Below are 23,393 nucleotides of genomic sequence, written 5' to 3'. Positions count from 1 at the left end.
TGTAATGCTGAGCAAGTCACTGAACCAGTGTGGGCCTCAGTTTTCTCATCTGCAAAATGGAACGGGTATCTGTGAGAATGAGGATTTAATGAAATGATGCATGCAAAGGACTTAGACGACAGCCTGGCATTAAGTGTTCAAAAAATCGAAGTCATTGTTACTGTAATAACTGTTGTTTTTCAAAATCCTTCCTTGGATTCCCTGCAGGTTGACAGGGAGAGTTCCAACCTCGTGGCTCACCATTCAAGACCCTGCCTACCCTTCCAGTCACCATCTGCTAACCTGATTCCAGGACTACCTTCCCCTCGGCTCAGCTCCCTGAGGGTGGGGGCTGACCATATCCTCCTCAGTCGCCCCGGCACAGGATCTGCAAACAGTAGGTGGCTCACTAAAGCTCTGCTGCTCTGAACAAGAATAAGTGACACTTGTAGCAGCCTCCGGGGGAAAGCAATGCCAAGGAACCATCTGGATGGTTCTGATCCCCACAGGCAGCACATTTTATTTCTAGATCAGCCCTAATGGAGCTGCAATTAACCCCTCAGGCTGTGGATGAAAAGATAATGACAATTCATCCAGCCTGTAATGATAGCCTCTGCTGTGCCACATTTATTGGTTAGAAGTGCTTCTGAGCCCAGAGACATTTAATCACTTGTCTGAGGTCACACAGCATTTATGGTATAGTTGGTACTCACCTGGCCCACTCCTGGGCCAAACTCAGTCCCCGGAATAGAGGTATAAATGAATAGAAAGCCACTTTTTCCTAAGACTATCCCAGAATGCCAATTTATTGGTTTCCAAGTCAGCAAGAAGCCCCATCTCTGGCTGCCCGGCTCCCTCTGGCCCCACTTTCTCTTCTTCTCCCCTCTGCTCCCTCATCCTCCCAGGACTTAGGGGAGGGGGGCAGAGCCTCACAGTCCCCTCATCTCCCTCCCTGCACTCTGCCTTTTTCATTTCATAGCCGTGTCAACACATCACCTCCAAGGACCAAGAAAAAAGAAGTAACACAGCCCAGATGCCAACGGAGCTCTCCTGTCTGTCAGGCGTAAGAGGGGAGGGAAATAAAAGCTAACAAGACTTCCTAAAGCAAAATCCCCAAACCTCCTCCAGGGTACCCAGCAGCTGTCAAAGTCAACACAGGAACCTGGTGAAGGGAAAAAAACCCATCCCGAATAAAAGTCTGGCAGCTGTGGAGTCTGGGACAGAGACCACACAAGGGTGCATTTCCAAGGGCGTGATGGGCTCCTCACAGGCTCGTCTATTCTGCTACCGTATAGGTTGTCTGTCTAGACTGCAGAACCAAGCCTGTCTTTTCTGAGGACCACGTCTACCTTTTCTCCTTTTTCGTTATTATTATTTGGAGGGCTATTGAGATTCCCTAGCATCCTTATTTATGCAATCAGAGGAAATCGCAGCTCAGAGAGCCGCTCCCAAACTCAAGGCCACGTGGGCCAATTTCAGATGGATAATTAAATATTGAACAAACGCTGAAATGCTTCTACTGGCTTGGGATGGCTAAAAATAACCACCCTGCCACTCCACGCACGGGCATCTCGGCTGCTCATTCTCAAATTCCTCCTCCCAGTATCTGTCAAAGCCAACCTTCCTGGGAACAGCAGGGGAAGGGGGGCAGGAACTGACTTCCCAAATACCTCCTTCACAGAAAACAAAACTTCAGCTCCCAGCAAGCTCTCAATGTTCCTGACCAGGAAATACTCTCCCTTTCCTGACATTTAATCAAGTGGCCTCGAGAGGAAGGTGCAGGGGAAATATCACAGCCGTTCATTGCTTTTCTTTTTAAAATAGTCAAAAGGCTTCATGTCATTTCTAAGCGAAACACGTATGCGATCCAGGATGTGAGCACATCTGTGTCAAGTTACACAGGAGCCCCCGACCCCAAGAAGACCCAACAAGGATCCCAGCTGCCTCAGTTTCCCTATCTGGGCTAATCTTAGGAAAAGCAACAAACAAAACCAACACCAAAATAGGATGCAAAGCATTTGGACTCCAGACCTGGATCTCCCATTGATATATTTACGTGACTTTGGACAAGTGGCCTTGGTTCTATGGGTCTCGGTTTCCCCAGTTGTCAAGGGAAGCAGGTAGCTCCCAGTGCTTAGCCGAGCTGCAAGAGACCACAAGGGTCCGTCCCTCCAACATCCCCCATCAGCAGCTGAGCAAAGCAAGCTCCGGGACCTCCCTGAACCACCAGGTTTCAGTAAGAACAGATGCAGTGGGGTAGAGATAGAGCCCCCAGGGAATCAGGATGCTAAACGTCAACCACTGAGATCAAGGGTACACTCTGGGCCCATCCAGTCCTCTCTAAATCACGCCAACCGAAGATAAGAAGCACTGGGCTCCTAAGGATGGTCTAAGTGTCAGCTTTGGAGTCTACCAGCCTCAGTTCAAACCTTGCTTTACAGCCACTCACTTCACCACCCTGAGCTCGGTTTCCTCACCTGGCAAAGGGAAGTGATGATAAAGACCCCTACCTCTTAGGAGGGTTGGAGAGGTAAAATGAGATATGTAATAACAGGTGGAGCTTTTGGCCCAGGGCCTGGCACACGTTCAGCGAGGTAAAAGGAAGCCATGATCTCCCTTATTATTAAAGGTGATGAGGATGGGCCAGAAACACAAAGGCCAAGAGACCGACATTCCAGCAGATAAACTAGGGCCTCTGGCCTCCCTCTGGGACCTAGATATCTCTGGGAAGAGGTATCTCAGGCTGGCTGCCCTTCTCCAGGGACTTCATACCAGGGGCTGCGGAGCCCTCAGCACAAAGGGACTTGGTGGAGAAACAGGACTGAGGCCATAAGACCTGAGAGCTGCCCAGGGAATGGACATAGCTGGCAGACATGACTGAGAGCAGGATACAGGGGTGAGGATGTGGGAAGAGACTGGGAAATCACCTGAGTCAGCCCAAGCAGGAAGCCACGCACGAGGACTAAACCCCAGCGATGCCAACAGGGCCATTCCCCTGCCTCCCTCCTGAGTTATGGCCAGGATTACGGAAGATGGTCAAGAACACTTGGTTCTGACCACAGTCAGAGTCGCTGACTGTGCAAATCAGATAGGAGAAGGACGTGGCCTCATCTAAGCCAAGGTCTAACCCAAGAAAGATGTGCCTGCCCCCGGGATAGCAAGGCGGTGCATTTACAAACTCAGGATCTGGAGTCGGGCAGGCTGGGCTCCACTGTTTCTGAGCTGTGTGATCTTGGACAGGGCTCCCGCTCTCTGGAACATAGTTCCTCACCTCTAAAATGAGGATAATACCAGTATTCATCTCACGATGTCGTTGCGAGCATTAAATGAGAGAAGGCAAGTAGAGTTAAGCTCACTGTCAGGCACTGAGCATTTTTTACTTTCATTACACGCCATAATAGGGAGTGAGCTTCCAGTCCCTAAGGTATGTAAGAGTGAGAAAGGTCTGGAGAAGCTGGGGTCAAGCTCCAAAGGAGGGATGGTGTCTCAGCAGGAAGAGAGGAAGCGAGAAGGCAGAAAAGAGTATATGTACAATTTCAGAGGCACATCTAAGTTGGGGGTAACGAGCCAGGCCTTGGGCCCTTGGGGGGACATTTAAAGACTGGGGGAGGGGGTAAAAGACACAACTAGCCCCCATCCTCAGAGCTGTTCTCAGGCTGGTCCAGCCCACAGGGTCCAAGCTGCTGCCTGCATTCCTGAGTGTGCCAGGGCGTTCCTGGGAACCCCCTCCTAAAACCCCCACAGACTCCAGCAGATCCTGAAAGGAAAGAGGCCCGGTGGAGGGGAGGGGAGCACACAGAAGCCAAGGCACAGGGTCAGGTATGGGTGCAAAGGAGGAACTGGCTGGCTCAGGAGAAGATATCGCCAAGGCCCCAGCACCCCAGCAGGATGGACCCCTGGAAACACTCAGGTGAAGCATGAAGAGAATTAAAACTTTCTATGAGTGTGGGTCTGGACATTCCAAGAGGTCTCCCAATTACCCCTGCTTGACAGATGGGGAAACTGAGGCCCTGGGATGTGCCCAGAGTCACAACCAGATCATGGCTGAAATGGGAGTTGAGCCCCTATCTTCCACTAACCATTGCTCTATTCCCCAAAAAGTGCTCTGTGCCCCAGGGCACCTCAACAAGCCAGCCTCTCCAGCAGACTGGGGGCTTGGTGAAGGATGGGAGCATGTACCATTCATCCCCAGGTGCCCCCAGTACCTAGGTTGGAGCCCAGCACATAGTAGGTTCTCAAGACATGTTTACTTGCTGAATGAATGGGCCAGGTTTTATCCAGAGTGAGAGGAAATGTTGCATTTCCCCCAGCAGCCCTGGGGGACAGATAGATCAGACAGACAGACAAAGCTTTTCTTGACGTTGGTGTGGGTAGATGAGAAGGCACCCTACTGGGGACAGGACCCCCTCAACTCCATGGGCCATGCCCAGCCTTCAAGAGGACTTATGATCACAAAGCATTGTGAAATGGCCAGATGACCCCTGCCATCCAAGGGTCACTTTTTTCACTCTGCCTCTGGACACTGTCAACAGCAGATGGGGAAATTGGGGCCCAGAAAAGGGAAGAGCCCTGCTTAGTGCCCCCTCTAGTCAAACTAGGAGGACTGCCAGGACTGCCAGGGACAAGTCCTGCTCTCAAGTCCACAGTGAGTCCCCACCCACCACTCCAGAAGGGCAGTGGGAGCGTGGGCAGGAATCTTCCTCGGAGGGGGCAGCCTGGCCACAACCCTCTCCCCAGCTGGTCCCTGCCTCCAGCCAACTCTTTCCTACACTTTCCTGTTTCTGAACAAACACCTCCCCCACAATGTCCCAAGTTCTCGGTCATTGTTCTTCCTTGATAGTGGCGGAGGCCAGAGTGGATGTGCAGTAAGGGTCTGAATGGGCTGTGGTGCTGGGTACCACCCCCTCCTCTGGGATCTGATGTCACCACCATGGGACCAAGCCCCCATGCAGAGAGGGAAACTAAGGCCTGAGGTCAGAAGCGACAGGCTCAAGGCTATGGGGTCACTCTCCCAGCATGAGTTACCTCCTGGGTGGGGGTGCTGCCCTCAGGAAGGGTGGTCCTGGGGGCTGAGTCAGGAACTGCGGCTATAGTGGAGGAAAAGTCAGTGGCTGCTCCTGCTGCCCCCTACCCTAGCATCCACCTCTTACCCGGCCAGGCAGCTCTTACCTGCCTCCCCGCCATGACTCCATCACACTCCATTCCCAGCTATTCCCTATTTCCCATTCCCCACCCCACACCCTTTCCTCATCCTAGGATGAACTCTGTCTACAACACCCAAGACATTGTCTTCATCCCTGTCTTTGCACAGGCTGTTCCTTCCATCCAGGGTAAGGACAATAGTTCATACTCAACTGTGGCCTATGTCTCAGGCAGCACATGTATTCACCCTGATTACTTCAACAACCACTTCCCCCATCATTGTCATCACTGCCCCCATTTACCAGATGAGACCACTGAGGCTTGAAGAGATAACTGGCCAAAGGATAGTTTTGTGTAGAGCTGGAGCTCCAACCCAGATCTGACTTAACCACTCTCTGCAGAGGGAAATCCTATCCATCTTGTGAGACTAAATTCAAATGTCACCTCCTCCGTGAAGCTCTCCCTGATTTCCCCAGATGTCACTTCTGTTCAGCAACAGTCTCCTCCCCACTCCCTGCAGGCTGAGTTCCTTCAAGTCTAGGACACAAAACAGGGGCTCCCGCACAGTCAGGGCCTGGGAGCTGGGGCTCAGGTGACACCCAGACACATAGATTGTCTCTGGCCCAGTCAGCTGAGCAGAAGGGAGACTTCCAGTCCTTTCCGTGTCCCTGTGGTCAGGAACAGAACCGAGTGAAGGAGAAGGTCATGCAGGGCACTTAGCAGGGGCAGGGTGGATGCAGGAGGAGGACTCTCGGTGGCCTGAGCATTACTGGGCATTTATACAACTCCCAATTCTCACAGCATGACCCTGTTTCTTCATGGAATCCTCCACATACTGCTAGCCCCTTTTTACAGTTCAAGAAACTGAGACTCAGAAAAGGGAAGTGACTTGCCCAAAGTCACAGTGCTTGAACCCAGATCTCCAGTTTCCCAGGCCAAGACTGGGGAAGAGACTAGCCAGAGGCCACTTCGAGAAAGGCAAGAGTAGGAGATGGATCACAGGCCCTGAGAGACCCTTGAAGACTGAACTCCCAGCAAACACCTAGGCACACTCCCAGCCTCAGCTTGAACCCTTCCATGCATGGGGAACTCATTACTTCAGGAACTCCCTACTTCCTGAGGAAGCCTGTGCAATGTTGCTCATCCCTGACCGTGGGAAAAGTCTCCCCTATGGGGGGGAACGGGAAAGCAAATGAACTTGACTGATGAGTAAAGTTCATTTATGCTCACACTGACGAGAAAACTGAGGTTCAGGGGCAGCACTGCAGGGCCCAGGGCACACAACCAGCGTCTGGAAGGTGGGGATTCAACCCTAGGTCTGCCAGATTCCAAGCACAGATTTGCTCAAACCCCTCTCTGATCAGGCACCAGGCCAGCCTTCCCCATTCCTAAGACAACCTGATGGTGTAAAGTCGGCCCAGGTCCCTGCTGGATACTACCAACCCCCTCCTCCCTCCTGCCAAGGGCACCACAGTGCGCCAGAGCCTTTGCCTGGGACTCCCCCCCAATTCCAGGGCCTCTTCAAAGGCCGCCTCCTTCCAGGGGGCCTCCCTCCCTCCCATCCAGCCATAGAAGGAAGTACACCCCCCACCACCATCCGGCCCAGAAAGCAGCCCCCTGGATCACACCCGTTTCCAGCTGAGGATCCAGTTACTGGAAAAAGAAAACGCTGCTCAAACCTCCCCCTCCTCTCAGGCCGGCCTCCAGGGCTTGAGAGAAACTCTTTTCAGAGGAGGTGGTGCCCACCCACTGGGAGTGGTCCCACACAGGTCCTTAAAAGCTGCGGCTCCTTTGAAGCCCAAGATCCCAGGGACTGGGCTCCCTGAAGTCCACCCAAGTGTCCCTCGACCCAAGAGGTGCAGGAACCTGCTGAGTCCCTGAGGAGGTGGGGGCGGGGGGCTACGCTGAGAGGCCGGGGCGAGAAGGCAAGGTGCGGCAGGGCCCAGATCCACTCAGGAATGCTTTATGGCCCAGCTGCTGAGCAAACTGAGGCTGAGTTGAGCAGGAAGTGGAATCTCAGAGGTGGAAGAAAGAGAATCCTGGACTGTAATCTCCCCTTTTCTCTACCCGTGGCATAAGGGATCATACTAGAGTCTCAGTTTCCCCCACGAAGGTGGAAGATGAAGGAGAAGCTGGGGTAATGGGGATCAAGCAGACACAGTAACGGGCAACTACAAGGGGCGGCTGAGGGGGTCCCGGGTAAAAAAAAAGAATCCAGGGTCCCTGGCATCCCAGGGCATCAGGTGGTGCAGCAGCGGTAGGCGGGGCCTGGGGGGTCAGGGGTCGGGGTGGCGCCTACCCCTGGAGGGCCGGGTCCGGCTGCGGGAGCGGCTCCTCTGTCGCTGCAGCCGGGGCCGCCGCAGCAGCCGGTAGTAGTAGGAGGGCCTGCCGGTGCTCTTCCTGGCGCTGCCGCCCGCGGACATGCTGCCGCCCGCCGGGCACCGGGCCGGGCCTGGGCGCGCTCACACGGGCCCCATCGCCCGCTCCGGCTGGCCCGGCGGGCGTCCCTGCGTTCTCCAGAGCGCTGGTGCGGCCGCCGCCGAGGCCGAGGCTGCCCCACAAAGTCGCTCAAACTCCTCCCCCTGCCCCCGCCCTCCCAGGAGCAGCCGGCCCCGCCGCGGGGGCCGGGGACCGGGGCCCGGCTGGCACCCGCCCCGAAAAGTCAGTGCGGGAGAAATCCTGGCCTGGAGTCCGAGGGGCGAGGCAGCCCGGAGTGCCCCGGGACCCCAGGCAAGCCCCCGGGAGAGTCACCGTCTCCACGGCCGCGCCTGAGCGGTGATGCCCAACCTCGGGGCACACGGGGCGCCCATCCCGCCGGCGGACACAGATAGTGCACGACCCGCAGGTGTGCGCTCCCCGGAACTGGGCGGGGCGCAGGCGAGGCGGCCAGGCGGACACTGGATTCCGGAGCCGGTCGCCGGCAATCAGGGTCCGAATGAGGCTGACGCCGTGGGGCCCGATTCTGCCACTAGCGCTCAGGGATGAGAATCGACCGGCAAATACACTGTTCCGCTGGCCCCTGCCCCAACCAGGTTAGAAAGACTTCCTTTCACGCGGGACACTTGCCTAGGCTTCACATTTTTTACAAAATGTCCCGTGTGATACACATATCATGGTGCGTACTTCAAACACACAAAAAGTAGAGAGCACATAATGAACTCCTGTGTATCCAGCGAGGTTTTGCCAAATCTAAACATTTGCCCCCTTGGATCTAGACCTTCCCCAAATAAGACCCCACAGATGCCACGGGCACGCACAGCAGCTCTGGCCGGCCCGCAGGCTGAGCAGAACTGAGGCTGGGAGAAGGGAGACACCTAACTCCCTCTTCTGCACCCTGCTGAAACTCTAGCTCCACTCACTCCGCAGCTCAAGAACCTTCTATGGCTCCCCAGAGTCCAAAAGCAACAAGTCCAAACAACCTTCCTCGGTGTTTGAGACTCCGACGATCTGCTTCCAACCAAACCACTCTTCAGCCTCCCCTACTACTCCCCTACGTGTCACTCCCAGCAGAGACTGCCCTCCCACCTTCTTCCCCCAGCCTGGCCAGAGTCCATCCCCCTAGGGCCCACCTCCTCTAGCCTTCCCTGACCATCCTGGCCTTTGGTGGTCTCTCTCTTTTTACTCTCCCTTGCCCCCGCAGCACCATTTATCTTTTAAATTATTCAGACAACCACCTGCCTGAGCTCCATCCCCTCAAGTACAGAAGGGGAAACTGAGGCCCTGACAGGGAGGTCTGACTTGCCTCGGCTGGAGGCAAAGTAACTGAAGCAAGTGGTCTTAGCGTCGGATTCCCAACGCGGTTTTAGGGGTGTCTTTGTGGAGAGTCATACGAGCGTGCCTGAGACAATCTGGATGTCCTCCAAAACACCCGAAAAGGTGGGGCCTAGAGGGGGCGGGGCAGTGTGGGCAGGAATCCAGGCCGGGTTTTGCACCTCACAAAGGAAGCCCCCTCCCTTGCTCCCTCAGCCAGGGGGAGGGCCCCCAGGTCAGGAGGAGCTTGGATCACAGCTGGAAGCCAGGCGCCTTCCCAGGACCAGGGGGGAGGGGCAGGAGGAGTATTGCTCCTCCAAACCCAGTCTGGGTTGTCCAAAGCTATCAGCAACTCTGGCCCCTTTCCCCAGAGTACTGGCCAATCCCTTGGGAAGATGGAAAGCCCAAGGCCTGTAAGGACCCCATAGCCCCCTTTGGGTTAAGGATTGCTCTGGCTCATTCTCCATGGCAGACATTGGCAAGGAGCATCTTTTACAAGTGCAGAGGCCCCTGGGAAGAGCTGGACCCAGACCCTCAGTCCAGAGGCAAGCTGTGAATCTTCATAGCATGCGTGTTCCTCCCCAACCCTGAGCTTCCCCTCTCAGGTGGGTCTCCCACAGCCACCTACCCACCCTTGGCACTGCTAGGAATGAATAACCTCCACTCCAGGCCCACCGGTGTTGGGGAGTGGATGAGCGGAAGACTCCCAGGAAGTCTAGCTCAGGGTGGGGGCAACAGTCCTCTTCCCAGGGCCTGGAGTTCGTCTGGACCAGTTTCCTTCTAAAAGCAGGAATCCCCTACTCAGCCAGGTTCTAACCTTCCTTGAGGGGATAAGAGGCTTCCTGCCAGCAGTGGCTGGGATGACTGGGGGAGGGGGGGGCACCCTGCAACAAGCAGATTTAGGTGTGTGTGTGGAGGGAGGTGGGGGAAGTAGCCAGGAACTCAGGATTTCATCTGTAAATACAGATGGGCTTTGAAAGCCTGGCATGGCCTCTCTGCTTATACTTGGATTTCGCAAGTCCTTCCCTGTGCCTCAGTTTCCCTCCTTACAAAAAGAAGCTATGGACCGCCAACCTATCTGCCTTGTGGTAAGAGAAGGGTCGGCTAATGAAAAGGAAGAAGTTTCTGCATTCCAGGTCTTGGGATAGTGTGGGCTTTGCCAACCACCCAGGCTGGAATCTCCACAGGTCTCAGATGGGTTCTGGGTAGGTATCAGCTGATGTACTGAGTCAGAAGGGAGCGGGTGGCAGGGCAGGAGGTAGTAGAAAGGGGGCCTGGGCTCCCTGCCCCTCCTCCTGGCTCAGGACCCCCAGGGCGAGCAGGCAGACAAAGGCTGCTCCCTGCACACCCAGAGGAGCATCTGGAATCAATCGTGCTGCAGAACAAGCCATCCACCCCTCCCACTATCCCTGTGGCCTCCTCCCTTTAAACAGAAGCAGTCCCCCTTCCGGAGACTGCCTAGACTGGAGGAGGGACACCTGAGAATGCTCCCCCCCACACCACTTCCTGGACAGACCCCCTCCTAGGCCCTGCTGAACCGTGAGCTGGGCCCCCTAGGGCTGATAGTCTGTCAGTGGTCTTGTTCTCTCACCTCCTTCTTGCCTCCAGAGGGGCTCCGGAATGGGCCGTTTCCACCTCCCCCACACGCTGCTTTAGGTGGGGGTCAAAGCAGCAGCCTCCATGCCCTTGAGTCTCCAAATCACTTGCAGCTCATTAAAAGTGCATGTTTCTGAGGTTCCTCCAAGACTTTTGATTCAGTGGGTCTGAGTGAGGCCTGGAACTCTGCTGGCTAAATCAGATCTGAGCCAACTCCAACCACCACCTTCACCAACCCTCAAAAGCCCCCAAAGGTATACTCCCACAGTATTGAAGAAAAGGACCCAGCTGGGTCACAGAGCAATCACCTCCCCTTGAACTCCACCCACTCCACCCAACCTGATCTGTCTGCTCTTCAGCCTCCAAAAGCTCCATGCTCATTCCCACCTCCCTTTGCCCTGTTGGTCAGGTACGGCTACCATGACGCTCTCCTTTCTGCACCCATCAGGTCAACTCCTCCTTATCCCTCAGGACTCAGCAAAAACATCACCCCATTAAAGAAGTCTGAGCCCCAGTGAGAGACACCCCTACCCTTGCCACACCCCATCAATTGGTTTGAATAATGAGGACACAGAAGATGAGGGAGGATGGACCTACAGAATTTCCCTTGGGCAGAGAACCATCAGTATCTGGGTGTCCTGAGAATTATACCCTGCTGGCAAAGAAGTGGTAGGTGGCCTAAGACGGGGCTGGAAGTCCAGGTACACCATAGACCAGGCCCTGGGGCCCCCGATGCAGGGGAGGCGGCCAGCCCAGTGCAGTTTCCCATCTTACTGGGGGTGTTAGGTTTCCAGTCACTGAGGAAGGAGCAAAAGTAGCCTATGTCAGTATTACCCTCGAAAAGCCTTAAATTGCCCGTAAAGGACAGTTTTTCTTCTAGTCGTAGGAGAGATCACCCATTTCTTCAACAGAGCACAAAGCCAAAGGGCCTGGCCTTTCCTGAGGGGCCATTTTGTGCAGGAGGAAAACAAGAGCAACAAGGACCAGTTATCTACCATGAAACTCCCTCCAAGGAGGAGAGATGCTCACACCTGGAGGGGACCCCAGAAGTTTAAGACTTCCAACATAGGAAGGTTACAAGTTTGGCCTGGGAAGCTTTGTCTGAGATTTAATACTAATAAACTGTTCAGAATGTACTGTGTGTCAGACCCTGTCTGCAGCATTCTATGCACATTCTCTCATTTAATTTCACAACATTCCTATGAGGCAGATGGTTATCACCTTCATTTTACAGAAAATATTGGAGGCACAGAGAGGGTACGTAAGTTCCCTAAGGTCACACAGCTCGTACTAGGAGTCAGGATTTGAACCCAAATGGGCTGGCAAGACAAAGTCTTAAGGCTGAACAGGACTTAATGCAGAGATGAAGGAGGGGCAAAAGCCTGGAACTTTCCTTAAAAGCCAGTTTTGACAACAGGAGGAGGAGGTGAACAGGAGGAGGTGAGGAGGAATGGGAATCCTGACAGGGGAAACACTGGAACCCACACCAGGCCTGACACAATGGGTATCTGGAGGACTCAGACCTGTCAGGTTTCCTGTCGGGACAAGGGTGGGCAGTGGTGACCAGAAGTCCCCAGGCAGGCAGCTCTGTACACATCCGCCTGGGGCCTTCCAGACAGGTCTCAACCTCAGAGTCACCGCAGCCCTAGGCAGGGGTGTGAGTGGGGGTGTTGCAGTATCACTCATGGTTACGGTCATGGGTCTCTGCCCCAGGAGGTGGCCCATCTGGCAGGCAATGACAGCTTCCTGCGTCCACTGTTCATCCGGGAACAAGGCTAGACCAGCAGGACCTTCAGGAGATGGGGGAGGCTGGACTGGGGGACTTGCACCATGGGGTAGAAGATGCAGAGAAGTCCTGTGAAGTCCCACTCAAGATCTCGAAGCCAGCCAATTGTCCACCACCTCCGCTGCTCCCTGGGACTTCCCCCTCTAAAGCCCCCAACGAATTGAATGACATCTGATTGCCTCTCCCAACCAGCATAAAGTAGCATCACTCCTTGCAGATGGGAAGGAAGACCAGGGGAGGGAGTGACTTGCAACTCAGGCAACTGAGGTCACACATGGCGGCTGGGGGTTTGTCCCAAACAGAGCTGCCAAGACCAGCTTTCCCCCTCAATTACCTGGATCACCACTCCAGAATGCCTGATGCATTCTGCCCATAGGTGCCCTGGGCTTCCACTCCAGGCCAGCTGCCCCCGAAGCTCAGGGCTCCAATCCTATTGTAGTTGGGGGAGGCTGGTATCCAGTTTTTAGGCCCTAGCCCTCCCCCCTCTTCCACACCCCCACCCTAGCAGCCGGCATTTCAGCCCAGATGGCCAGGCCTGGAGCCACTCTCTTCATGTACTTCCTCTCCCTGCCCTGACCCAGAAATGCTGCCAAGCTCCAGGTGGACCTACAGCCCTCCTTCTCCAGCCCAGGCCTGGGGCTGAGACTCGGGGTCTCCAGGCTTCTTCCTCTCCTTCCAGTTGAGGGACCCAGAGAGCTCCATACCCACTGGGCCACCAGAGGGGGTGGCATATGGTCGCAACGTGAGGTCACAGAATGCCCTCCCTTCCTAGGCAGGCATGCCTGGTCATCTGTGAACTATTTCATGGCTGGCACTGGCCTGAGTTCCCGGGGGATGAGACTCATTCAATCCCGGCAGATCCCACTGAGGACGGCAGATGAACAGACCCAGTAGCCAGCTCCTAGGAAGGGAGCTGAAAGTGTGGGATTGGGAGTGAGGAACAAGCACTTCTTGGCTGTGTGACCCCAGATTAGTGCCTTCACCTCTCTGTGCCTCTGTTTCCTCAACTATAGAATAGGCATGATAATACTTATGCTTGTGAGGTTGTGGAAGGTTGAATAGCATAGTTGTTAATCCTGTCATAGCCATATCCCCAGTGCACACAACAGTGCTCGATAACCATTTGATGACTAAAGTGAGCTGGGCTCAAAGTCCCCATTCTTTTTTCAAGAAGAGCAGCTGTGGGACCTAGGACAGGTGACTTCACCTCTCTGGGCCTGGGCTTTCCTCCATGTGACATGTGGACAGCAGGCTGCAAAGTTGACTTTCAAGCTGCAGCCTGGGGCTGGTCAGGAGGCCAACTTGTAAGTCCTGACACTATGTTGGCACAGAATAAATGAATGGGTGAATGAATGCCTTTGCTTTGCCATGTACCTTTGAGCAAGTCCCCTTCTGTTCACAGCCCCAGCTTCCCCTCTTGTAAAATGGGGTTGGCCTGGGTGGTCTTTCAGAACCCTTGGGCACTGATACTCAAAGCCTCTGTGTCCAGTTCAGAACAAAAACGTGAGCCACAGCAAGTGTTAGAGGAGGAGCAGTCTACGCCAGAGCCTTGGTTCTCACACTTGCTGGCCTTTCCTGAAGATCCCAGCCAGACCATAGCTGGCGTTCTAAGGCTATGTGGGTTAGGGTTAAATGTAGCTTGTGCAGCTTGTCACCCCTCAACTCCTTTGGACAGTGAGAACAATGCTGGCCCTGCCCCCACCCTAGGAATAGCATTTTGTCTGGAAATTCCACCAGGGGTAGGAGGAAGGGCTGGGGCCCTAGAATTTCTGTGCCTACTCATACAGGAAGTAGCTGAAAGTTTGGGGCCAACAAAAACAAGCACAAGGTCATCCTGGAAATCAGCAGCCCAACTCTCCCCGGGGCTGGGGACTTGCCCCTCTCCCCAGGTGGGGCTCTCCTGGTGATTAATAATTAACAGAGGGGCGGGCGGTTGCTCAGTGGTTAGAGCGCAGTGCTCATAACACCAAGATCGCCAGTTCGATTCCCACATGCACCATGGAGAAAGCAACGGCTTGAGCTTGGAGCTGAGCCGCCAGTGGGCAGCTGGTTGTCGCAGTGGTTAGAGCGCAGAGCTCATAACACCAAGGTCGCTGGTTGAATTCCCACATGGGCCAGTGAGCTGCACACTCCACAACTAGACTGAAGAAATGACTTGACATGGAGCTGATGGGTTCTGGAAAACCACACTGTTCCCCGATATTCCCCAGTAAAAATTTAAATAATAATAATAATTAACAGAGCGGGATGGTCCAGGACCACAGGCAAAGGCCTAAGAGGAAGCAATATTCACTGAGTCTTGTCTGACATACTTTTGATGACCGGGAGCTCACTACAGAACTGGCCCCTGTCCTCAGAAAGTCTGAAGGTGAAGCTACCTTCCCACAACTAGGAGTTACAGAAGGCCTTTAGAGATGTAGTGGTCATCCCACCCTCAACCCAGGGCTCAGAAGGTTTGGGACGTGCCCAATATCACTCAGACACACCCTGGGTCCTTCCTCAATTTATGGCAGCGGACGAAGCTGTTCCAGGCAGAGCCGATAGGGGAGATGGGGGTGACTTCAGCCCCACCCCAACATCCCTCCAGGCTTAAATGCCCTAGTTAGGGTTTAGGGGACTGACTTCTGGCTGACTTTTATTAGAAAGCCCAGAGGACATGGGTGGGGGCCTTGGGTTGATCGTAGTGCCACTGAGCGCCCTGGGGAAGCAGCCTGGGTCACAGAGGCCTCTACACAGCCCCTCTGATGTGGTCCTCTCCTTTCCCCCTGTAGCCTCTGCCCAGGAAGCTACAAGGTGGCTTCAGAATTTTCTGCACCTACTTTCTCTGACCTCGTGCTCCCTGTGCCCTCCTGGTGCCCCCTCCCTCACACCCAGCGCACTTACACAGGTCTCCGTGCACACAGACCCAGAGGCGGGCTCTCCCCAGGCCCTGCCAGGCTCAGGCCCAGTCACCTGGAGCCCTCAGGAGGTGCTGGCTCCTGCTGCCCCCTGCCGGCTATGGAGCCCTAGAACAGAGTCCCTCCTGGCCCTGTGGCCGCCGTGGGGAGCAGTAGCCTGGCTATGCCCACCCCCGGGGGTCCCAGGGCAGCATGACACAGGGTCCCAGTCAGCTGAGTGACTTGGGCAAGCTATCCATTCCCCCTCAGGGCCCTTGTTCCCACTGACACAAAGGGGACGGCCCAGAACCTGAGTTATCAGACTGTAAGGCACTTTCGTCCCCTGAGGAGCATGTTAAAAGGCAGAAGCCCAGGCCCACCAGGGAGAGTCTGGGTTAGCCCACCTGGGGAGGAACCCAGGAATCTGCATTTTAACTAACAGGGGGTGGGCCCACACTGACCTCACTGGTCCACCTATTGCTCTCTGTCAGGGCCCCCTGGTTCTGTATAAAGACTTCTGGGACCCCAGCCCCTGACAGGTCCCAAGCCTTTTTACAAACTGTAGCCTGTCCCCTTTCTCAGCACCCTGTGGGAGGCAAGGATTCCAAGCCTCACAGTACAGATGGACACACTAGGCTCAGAATGGACAGAAACAACCAGTTTGCCCAGGTCCCATTCCACAGTGAAGCTCTCAGCTTCCCCTCCCTCCCCAGGCTCCCCAAATGCAGTCTAGATTCTGGGGCCCAGCGGGTCAGCTCAGGCTGGGCAGCAGCCCTGACTGGTCCCCTTTGTCTTGGTCCCTGTGCCCTCTGACCTCACCAGGTCCTGGGCTGATTAAAATATCCCTTTACACCCCTGATAGGCCTAGTGTCACCTTACAGGCCTGGGAGGGACACAGTCCCATCTGAGGCGACACTGCCAGCTTGGTGCTGCACTCTGGCCACCGCCTATCAGGAGCTGGACACTGCCAGCACAGTAGAAACTAGAGAACCTTCACCCAAAGTGTTTGCACAGACCAGCCCGGAGAAATAAAGACCCAGAGGGGAGAGCCTTGCCCCAGGTCACACAGGACACACTAACCCCAATACAGTGCCTACTGTCTGCCAGGCAATGTTAACTCAGTGAGTCCTTATAAAAACCTTAAGGTAGACATTGTTACTCCCCCATTTTATAGGCACAGAAAGGTGACTGTAGCTGAGACAGGACTCGACCTCATACAGCCTGGGTCCTGATGGTGGCCCTGTGCTGCCACAAATGGTCTCCCGTCACCTGTCCCCAGGTAATTCACCTGCCGGCCCCTTTTCAGGTGCCAAGAAGATAGAGCCATTTGTGAAAAGATGTCCTGTAACAATAAGTCCCGGCCTTGGCTTCCAGTCCCAGCCCCGGGGTGTTGGTCAGTGGGTGCTGCCCCAGCCTCCTCCCCAACCTCAGGTCTTCCCACTCCCTACACCTACCCTTCCTCAGCCACCCTGGTCCCCAGCACCCCACCGCTTCTTTTCCTCATGTCTTTGCTCCTACTTTTCCCATCCCTAGAACACAGGACATGGGGCATGCTTTCTAGACTCTGAGTCCCCTCTGAGAATGGATTATTGCTAGCTCCAAATTCTAGCAATAGAGTCTATCCACTTCTCTCCATCTCCGCTGTCATCACCCAAATCCAGGTCACAAACTTTGGGGACTCCCACAGCCCCTAACTGGTCCCCCCAAATCTTTTCTTGACTCCTGAGTCTATTTTCCACAAGGCACCCAGCATGAGCATTTTACAAACAGCCCTCTGTCCTAGCCACCCTGGCCCCACTGGTCTTTGGACACTGGTTCATCTCTGCCCCAAGTTCTAGCTCTCCTGAGCCATCTGGCCTACTCCCACTCACTCTTCCTTTCCCAAGAAACCACCCTCCTTCCCGCTCCAAATTCACTGCTCCACCCCCCATCCCACCCCCAATGGCCTTCCGCATCATTTTCTCCATGCTCCCTGCACCTTTCCTCCAGGGAACCCATCGCATTGTGCATTGATATCTATTTTCTGATGACTCATCGCACATCTGTCTCTCTTGGCACACTGCTCCCCCGAGGGTTGGGACCTGTCTGCTCACCAGCATAACCCTAGTGCCCATACCAGGGCCTCCAAATGGCTGCTACCAATCAGAAGGAGAATGGAGGCATCACAGTTGTATTTGTAGAAAAGCACGGCACACGTGCTGGAGACCTCTGGGCCTCTGTGCATCTTGAAGCTCCAGGGCTCACAGCAAAATGGGGCCAATGTCCTCCACCCCCATCCCAAACAAGTCACAGCTCAGGACTTATTAATTTTCCTCCCCACAGGTTCCAGTGCTTTTCATTCTGTGATTTATAGTCCATCTAATAAATTTCCCCCATTATCTTTCACATGCAGCGTGCTGCCTTTCTGCCATTTAATAATACATTTGGCTCCCTGGGACTCTCCCTGGAGAAATCTTAGGCTTGGCTCTAATTCAGGAGCAGGCCCATAAGGCTACACGGGATTCTGAGGGCCCCTTTCAGAGCCAAACCTTGAGCAGGTCCGAACCTCACACTCAGGGCTGTCTGGGCAGGGGCCCAACTCCTTTACCCCCCCACCCCTTCTCTCTGGCAGGGAAGTCTGGTGGAGAGAATGTAGGCTAAGATGTCTGGTGCCCACTGGGGCCCTGGCGGCCAGTTTTAAGCCTGGAGAATGATGCTTCCCTATCCAGCACCAATGCTTTCCAGAGGCTCCACAGCCATCATCTTGATGTACCTCTCCAACTCCCCCAGCAAGGCAGGAAATCATTAGACCCATTTCACAGATGAGGAAACTTCTGCAATACAGGGAGGTTGCATCCCAGCCCCTCTTACCCCAATGTGATGGAGGAGATTTCTGAGGGTGTCCCTCTGTGCCAGGCTATGTGCCTAGTGCTTGACTTGAACTGTCTTAGTGCATCCTCACAGCCACCTTTTAGAGGCAGAAGGTACTGTTGTGCCCATTTTACAGATGGGGAAATCAGACTCAAAGAGAAGCGACTTCCCTAGAGTTGTACAGGAAGCAAAGAGCAGTGCCCCAAAGGACGTTCTACTGGAGTGAGGGATGTGCAAGGTCTAGAGGATACAGGGAGCACATAGCTCCAGGCAGAGCTACCCACTCAAAAACAGAAAGCGGCAGGGAATCCGGGAGACCTCAGGGCTTTAGGGTCTGACAGCCCAGGGATTGCAATCCCACCCTTGGTAGCCCTCAGCTGTGTGACCTGAGGCAAGGACCCTTAACCTCTCTGGGCCTAATCTCCCTACTCTGTCCTCCCAGGACTATCACAGGACTTGCATGAGGCAACACGTGGGAAGCTGCTTTGTAAACTCTCCATTCCTGGGCTATGTCATTATTGTGTGTTAATGAGACATCATGCAAAGACCTGCAGGGAACAAAAACCCCTGGCCAGCTCCCTGTGAAGAGTAACCAGCCGCTCCAAACCTTGCAGGGACCTGGGCAGAAGACATGGGCTCCTCCTCAGACCACAAGCTGCTTACCTCACTCTGGTACCAGGCACCTCACCCCGAGGCTCAGGAACAACCAGGCAGCCCTTCTGCTCTTCCTGGCTGGGGGTGCTGGGCTGAGGGGTATTCTAGGCCAGCCCGGGGCAGGGCGCCCCCTTCCCCTCAGCCGTCAGCCATAGGTCTGCTTTCCTCCCCTCCTGCTCCTGAAAGTTTCTGCTCCTACTTTCTAGTTTCTGTGGCAACCACCTCTCTTCCTTTCTTTGTTTGCCTCTTGTCAACTACTTTGCCATCTTAAGAAGCAAGTTTCTCTCTTCTTTAGGCTAAAAGGAGAATTAAAGTGGGCTGGCCAGGAGAAAGAGGACAGAGCGGGCCAGGGCTAGGAGGGGAGAGGTGACTTGTGGGGTACAGCCAGGGGGCTGGTGCAGACACGGTTTGCCCCCAAATGACCTCTGGGCCCCAGAATGCACTCAGGGTCCTCCCCAGCTGGCTGCTTCAAATGGGACCCTCCCGCTCAGAGTGCTGGCCCTGCAGGGTTGCTCAGGCTGGGTCGTCAAGGCTTTGCAAGTTGGCTGGGCCTAGATACACTTCCTACTGTCTTGTCTTCACTCACAAGTGCCGTGTGTTGAGACAGCCTCGAGCCCTGTGCCCATTCTCTCTGCTTTTATGCGTCCTTTCCTTCCCAAGGCCTAGCTTAAAGTACCCTCACAGGAAGTCCTGTTGATGCCCTACCATCACCACCATCCCCATCAGGGCTTCTCTCTCCTCCACTGTATCTGTTCTCCCACATCCTAAACTTCCTCCCAGGCGGCCTCCTGCCCTGCATGAGGGCAGGGCATCCGGACAGCTAAGCCAATTCTTCCTTACTCCATGTCCAAGCAAGTCTGCAGGAGGCCACGCCGAACCTATGGCCAGAGAGAGGGGGCTCCAACTGGTCCTACCGCCAGCTAGCTGAGGCTTTTCACAAGTTTGCTCTAGAATTGGATGTTCCCCATGGTCAAATAAGGATGGAACCTGCTTTCTGCTGGGCTATCAGAGACTGAAGGCAGTTTGTGGGTTTGAAAGAGCTTGGAGAATGCTGAAGTGCTGGGCTGCATCTGGAATTATTTGTAGGCACTGAATTACTGCCATCCAATGAGTGGCCCAAAGGCCTCCTTGACCCCACAGGTCTGCTGGCTCTCTTTCTCCACCTGCTGACCTCCAGTGGCATTTACTGCCCATGTCCAGCCATCTCCACACCAAGGCCAGCACTCCACACCAGTCACCCACCACCAACTGCCCCGACAGAGAGAGAGAGAGAGAGAGAGAGAGAGAGAGAGAGAGAGAGAGAGAGAGAGAGAGAGAGAGACACTGACACACCTGGGGCCCTAAAGGCCTGGCCAGGGGCATGAAGGTACCTCTGAGGCACAACCAACCCAGCCCATATGGTGGGGGTGGGGGTGAGGCTGAGGGAACAGCTTCTTCCCAGCCTAGCTGGGGCTGGGGGCCGGACCTGGGGCCCAGAGGTAGCCCCAGAAAGGACTCTCCCCAACAGACCAACTGGGCTGTCCACTGCCTTCTCCTGTTCCACTAACTACTTCCTTTCCAGGCCCGCCCCTGAGCCTGGACCACCAGGACTCATTCTCTTCTCTGATGGACTAAGCGGGCTACCCAGTAACACCTCCCAGAATTGCTCTTTCCAGAGAAAGTTCTCCCCTAGCCCCCAGCAACCAGCACCTCTTCCTTTCTCTGGTGGCGATGAATTTCACCCCAACTGCCCACTCAGCCTCAGACCTACACGTCACCCCTTCCAAACTGCTCACAGAAGCAGCAGCTGCCCAGGCTTAAGCTAGGATGGGATTCCTAGAACTACAGCATCTCAGGAGTGGGGGGACTCCTGTGTACACTTTGGGGACCATTTCACCTCCCCCCAAAGACCTGCGGAATCGGAAGGCTTTAACCAGGCTCAGGAAAAAAAAGAATAAAGACTTGTGAAATGTCGGAATTGAGTGAGTAAAGACAGAGCCGCTGTAGAAAGCCGGGAACTGCCTCTTGTGCCCCCTCCTGTTCTCATCTCCTGTGCCTACTCTACTGATGGTTCAAGAGCCCAGGATGCCCAGAGATGGCACTGGGAAGCCAAGCCATTCAGCTCCCACACTAAAGTGCATGGGAGACACTTCCCAGGATCTGACATTTGAAAACCCATACAAGTACTGGCTCAGTCATGGGAGGGACACTGCGTGGGCCCCTGGGGCCTCCGACACAGTCCCATCCTCAGGGAGCTGACAGTCTGGTGGGACACATGAACTCCCACAGGAACCCACCAACAAGGGCCAAGGCAGAGGAAGCATAAGGAAGCGAGTAACTGGGCAATGGGACATCAAGGAAGGCTTCACAGAGGAGGTGGCATCGAGGCCAGGCCTTTGGGTAGGATTCCACCAGGCAGAGAGTGTCAGGGCTGGTAGGGAACACACTGAGGATTAGAAGCAGCCTGAGAACCACGGAGAGATTTAACTTGACTTCCCTTTTCCAAATGCCAAGTGGTTAGATGAGGGTTTGGGCTTAGAGGACACTGGCCCTGTGTCTAATTAGTTGGGCCTCTTCAGCCAGGCAGGTGATAAATCCCCCAAGATGGCCCAGAAAGAGGCACTTTCCAAGCTGGTTCCTGAGACCATACCCTGGGGCAATGTCTGTTCTGGTCATTGTCACGGGGCAGTGGCCTGAGAGTGCCAAAGAGGGATACAGCATGCCAGGTCTTACAAGCCCTGAAGAAAAGAGTCTCCTCGAGTTCCCTAAACAGCCCATTCCGGGATTTCACGCCACCCCACGGTCCGCCAGGAAGTTCTTCTCCCTATCTAACCTACATCTCTCTTGCTGAAATGTACACCCACCTTGCTTTGGAGACACAGGAATTACAAAGCACAGAAGCTGAAAAGCCTCACCAGGCTCTCTGTTTGCAGCAGAGGTGGGAGTGGGGGTGGGTCAGTGGGCACAGACGCCACCCCAGGCTCTGAAAGAGAGGACAAGGCCCCTTTGTGTGCATGATTAATTTATAGGCCTGGGGAGGGCTGAGCTAGCGGGAATATCCTCTCTCTGGGCCTCCGAGGCTTCCCTGACCCAATTTAGAAGCTGCGTTATTGTGTTGTTCGTGTCAAACCTTCCCGATGAGGTCTCTATTCCCAGCGTGCTCATGAATTTTCCAGGGGTTTAATAGTGTACAATCTGAGAACGATTTATTAAGAAGATTAAACCCCCCAAATATGCTTCCACATGCTCTACAAAACACGGCAAATTTATTCTCTGGCGTCAGTGGGCTCCCACTGCCCAGAGCAGTGCGATCACTCAGCAGAATTAAAGCTGGAATCCCTTGACCTGGAAGGGAGGAAAGCCACATGAGGTGTAGGAGCCCCAGTCAGGGACCAGGGTGAGTGTGGAAAAGTACAAATGAAATTCCAGGACCCCAAGGCTCAGTTCCAGTGTGAGCAGAGCCCATGTTTAAAGACCCTGCCTTCCTCCCTCGCCCCCAACCTTGCCCAGGGCATTTCTGCTCAGCAAGGGTTCCAGGCTCACAGCAGGACACTGGTCTAGACATTTCCTGCTCTGAGACTTGGAAAACAAGAGGAGCTCCTGATGCCACTCTCTCTGAGCACGCCTCTGAGATCTGAAACCTCAGACGTGGCTTTTCTTCTCCCTGCAGCCCTTTCCGTCTGATCGGTCCCCAGGTCTGTCTGTTTTATTACTGGTGATGAAACAGCCATAGCTCTGCAGGGTCTACCCCTTATTCTGTGCCAGGCACTGTGCTGAGCTTTAAATGCGTCGTCTCATTTCTCACTCACAATAACCCTGCCCTGAAGGTGTTCCTACCACCGTGTGTCTCACATGAGGAAAGGAACCTTACAGAGTAGAATCGACGTGCCCGAGGCCGTGCAGCTAATAACCCACATAGCTGGGATTCAAACCCTGATGTTCCGATTCCAGCACCTGAGGTCTCATGGACCTTCCACCTCATTCCATGGCTGGGACGACTCTCCTTTGTGGTCCCATGAGGATCCTCAGTTTGGGCTCAGTTTAGGTCTCCATGTCCCCCATTGGATGATTGCTCAGTCCCCTGCTGGCCAGCCAGCCTCCAGCCGCATCTCCTGCCGACATCTCTCTACCCAGCAGCCAGAGGGACTGACTATTCTGGAACCCAAACCTGAGCACCTATCACTCCACTGTTGAGAACCTTACCGCGGCTCCCTGGGCTGACAGCACAAGGTCCAAGCTTCTTTGCCTTGCATTCAGGGCTCCCACTCCCATCCTCCCTCTGCTGTCTCTCCCATCTCCTCCTCCACGTTCACAGCACGTGCCCCAACATCTGGTCCATGCTGGTACCTGGCCTGACATGCTTTCCGCCGTGTCTCTTACTTCATAGTTCTCAAGGCCCAAATCCAATAACACTTTCCCCACGAAGCCATCTGAGAATCAGGTCCCTGCAGTAGATGTGACTTCTCCCTCCTTGGAATCCTGACAGCCCAGGGCTTAGTGGCCCCTTGTACAGTTGCATATGTACTATCTGCCCCTGCCCCAAACCCCCACCCAGCCGAGGAGCTCCCAGGCCCAGCACACAGCTGGGGACACGGAGCAGGCGGGTTCAGTGTAGACATCAGTCCGCTGACGACAGGACAGACATTTTGACCCTGTGAGTGAGGGGAGGCAAGAGTGGCCTGTGTGCCCAGCCTGTGAGTTTCTTACAATTTTGGTGCCACGGACCCCGTGACTTCCAGTAAGGCCTAAGACCGCAGCTCAGAAAGAAAAAAAAAGAAAAA

General features: G+C 54.7%; 1 protein-coding gene across 7 annotated transcripts in view; it reads right to left on the bottom strand.

Annotated features, from left to right (window-relative positions):
* Positions 1 to 23,393, bottom strand: part of DAB2IP (DAB2 interacting protein) — a 183,784-nt gene that overhangs the window by 115,114 nt on the left and 45,277 nt on the right. For 4 of the 7 annotated variants that reach the window (XM_081067319.1, XM_081067323.1, XM_081067322.1 and 1 more), the window contains exon 1: positions 7,421 to 7,652. The exons of 1 other annotated variant lie outside the window; for it this stretch is intronic. In XM_081067319.1, coding sequence (XP_080923445.1) covers positions 7,421 to 7,544 — 124 coding nt within the window. In that variant the 5' untranslated portion in view covers positions 7,545 to 7,652. Of the gene's footprint in view, positions 1 to 7,420; positions 7,653 to 23,393 lie in introns of those variants that run through there. 2 more of the 7 variants (XM_081067316.1, XM_081067317.1) reach the window with 1 other exon arrangement.

Source organism: Rhinolophus hipposideros (genome assembly GCF_964194185.1).
Source record: "Rhinolophus hipposideros genome assembly, chromosome: 11".
Lineage (NCBI taxonomy): Eukaryota > Metazoa > Chordata > Mammalia > Chiroptera > Rhinolophidae > Rhinolophus > Rhinolophus hipposideros.
Note: the sequence above shows the minus strand (reverse complement) of the source record. Positions and strands in the feature narration are given on the sequence as shown.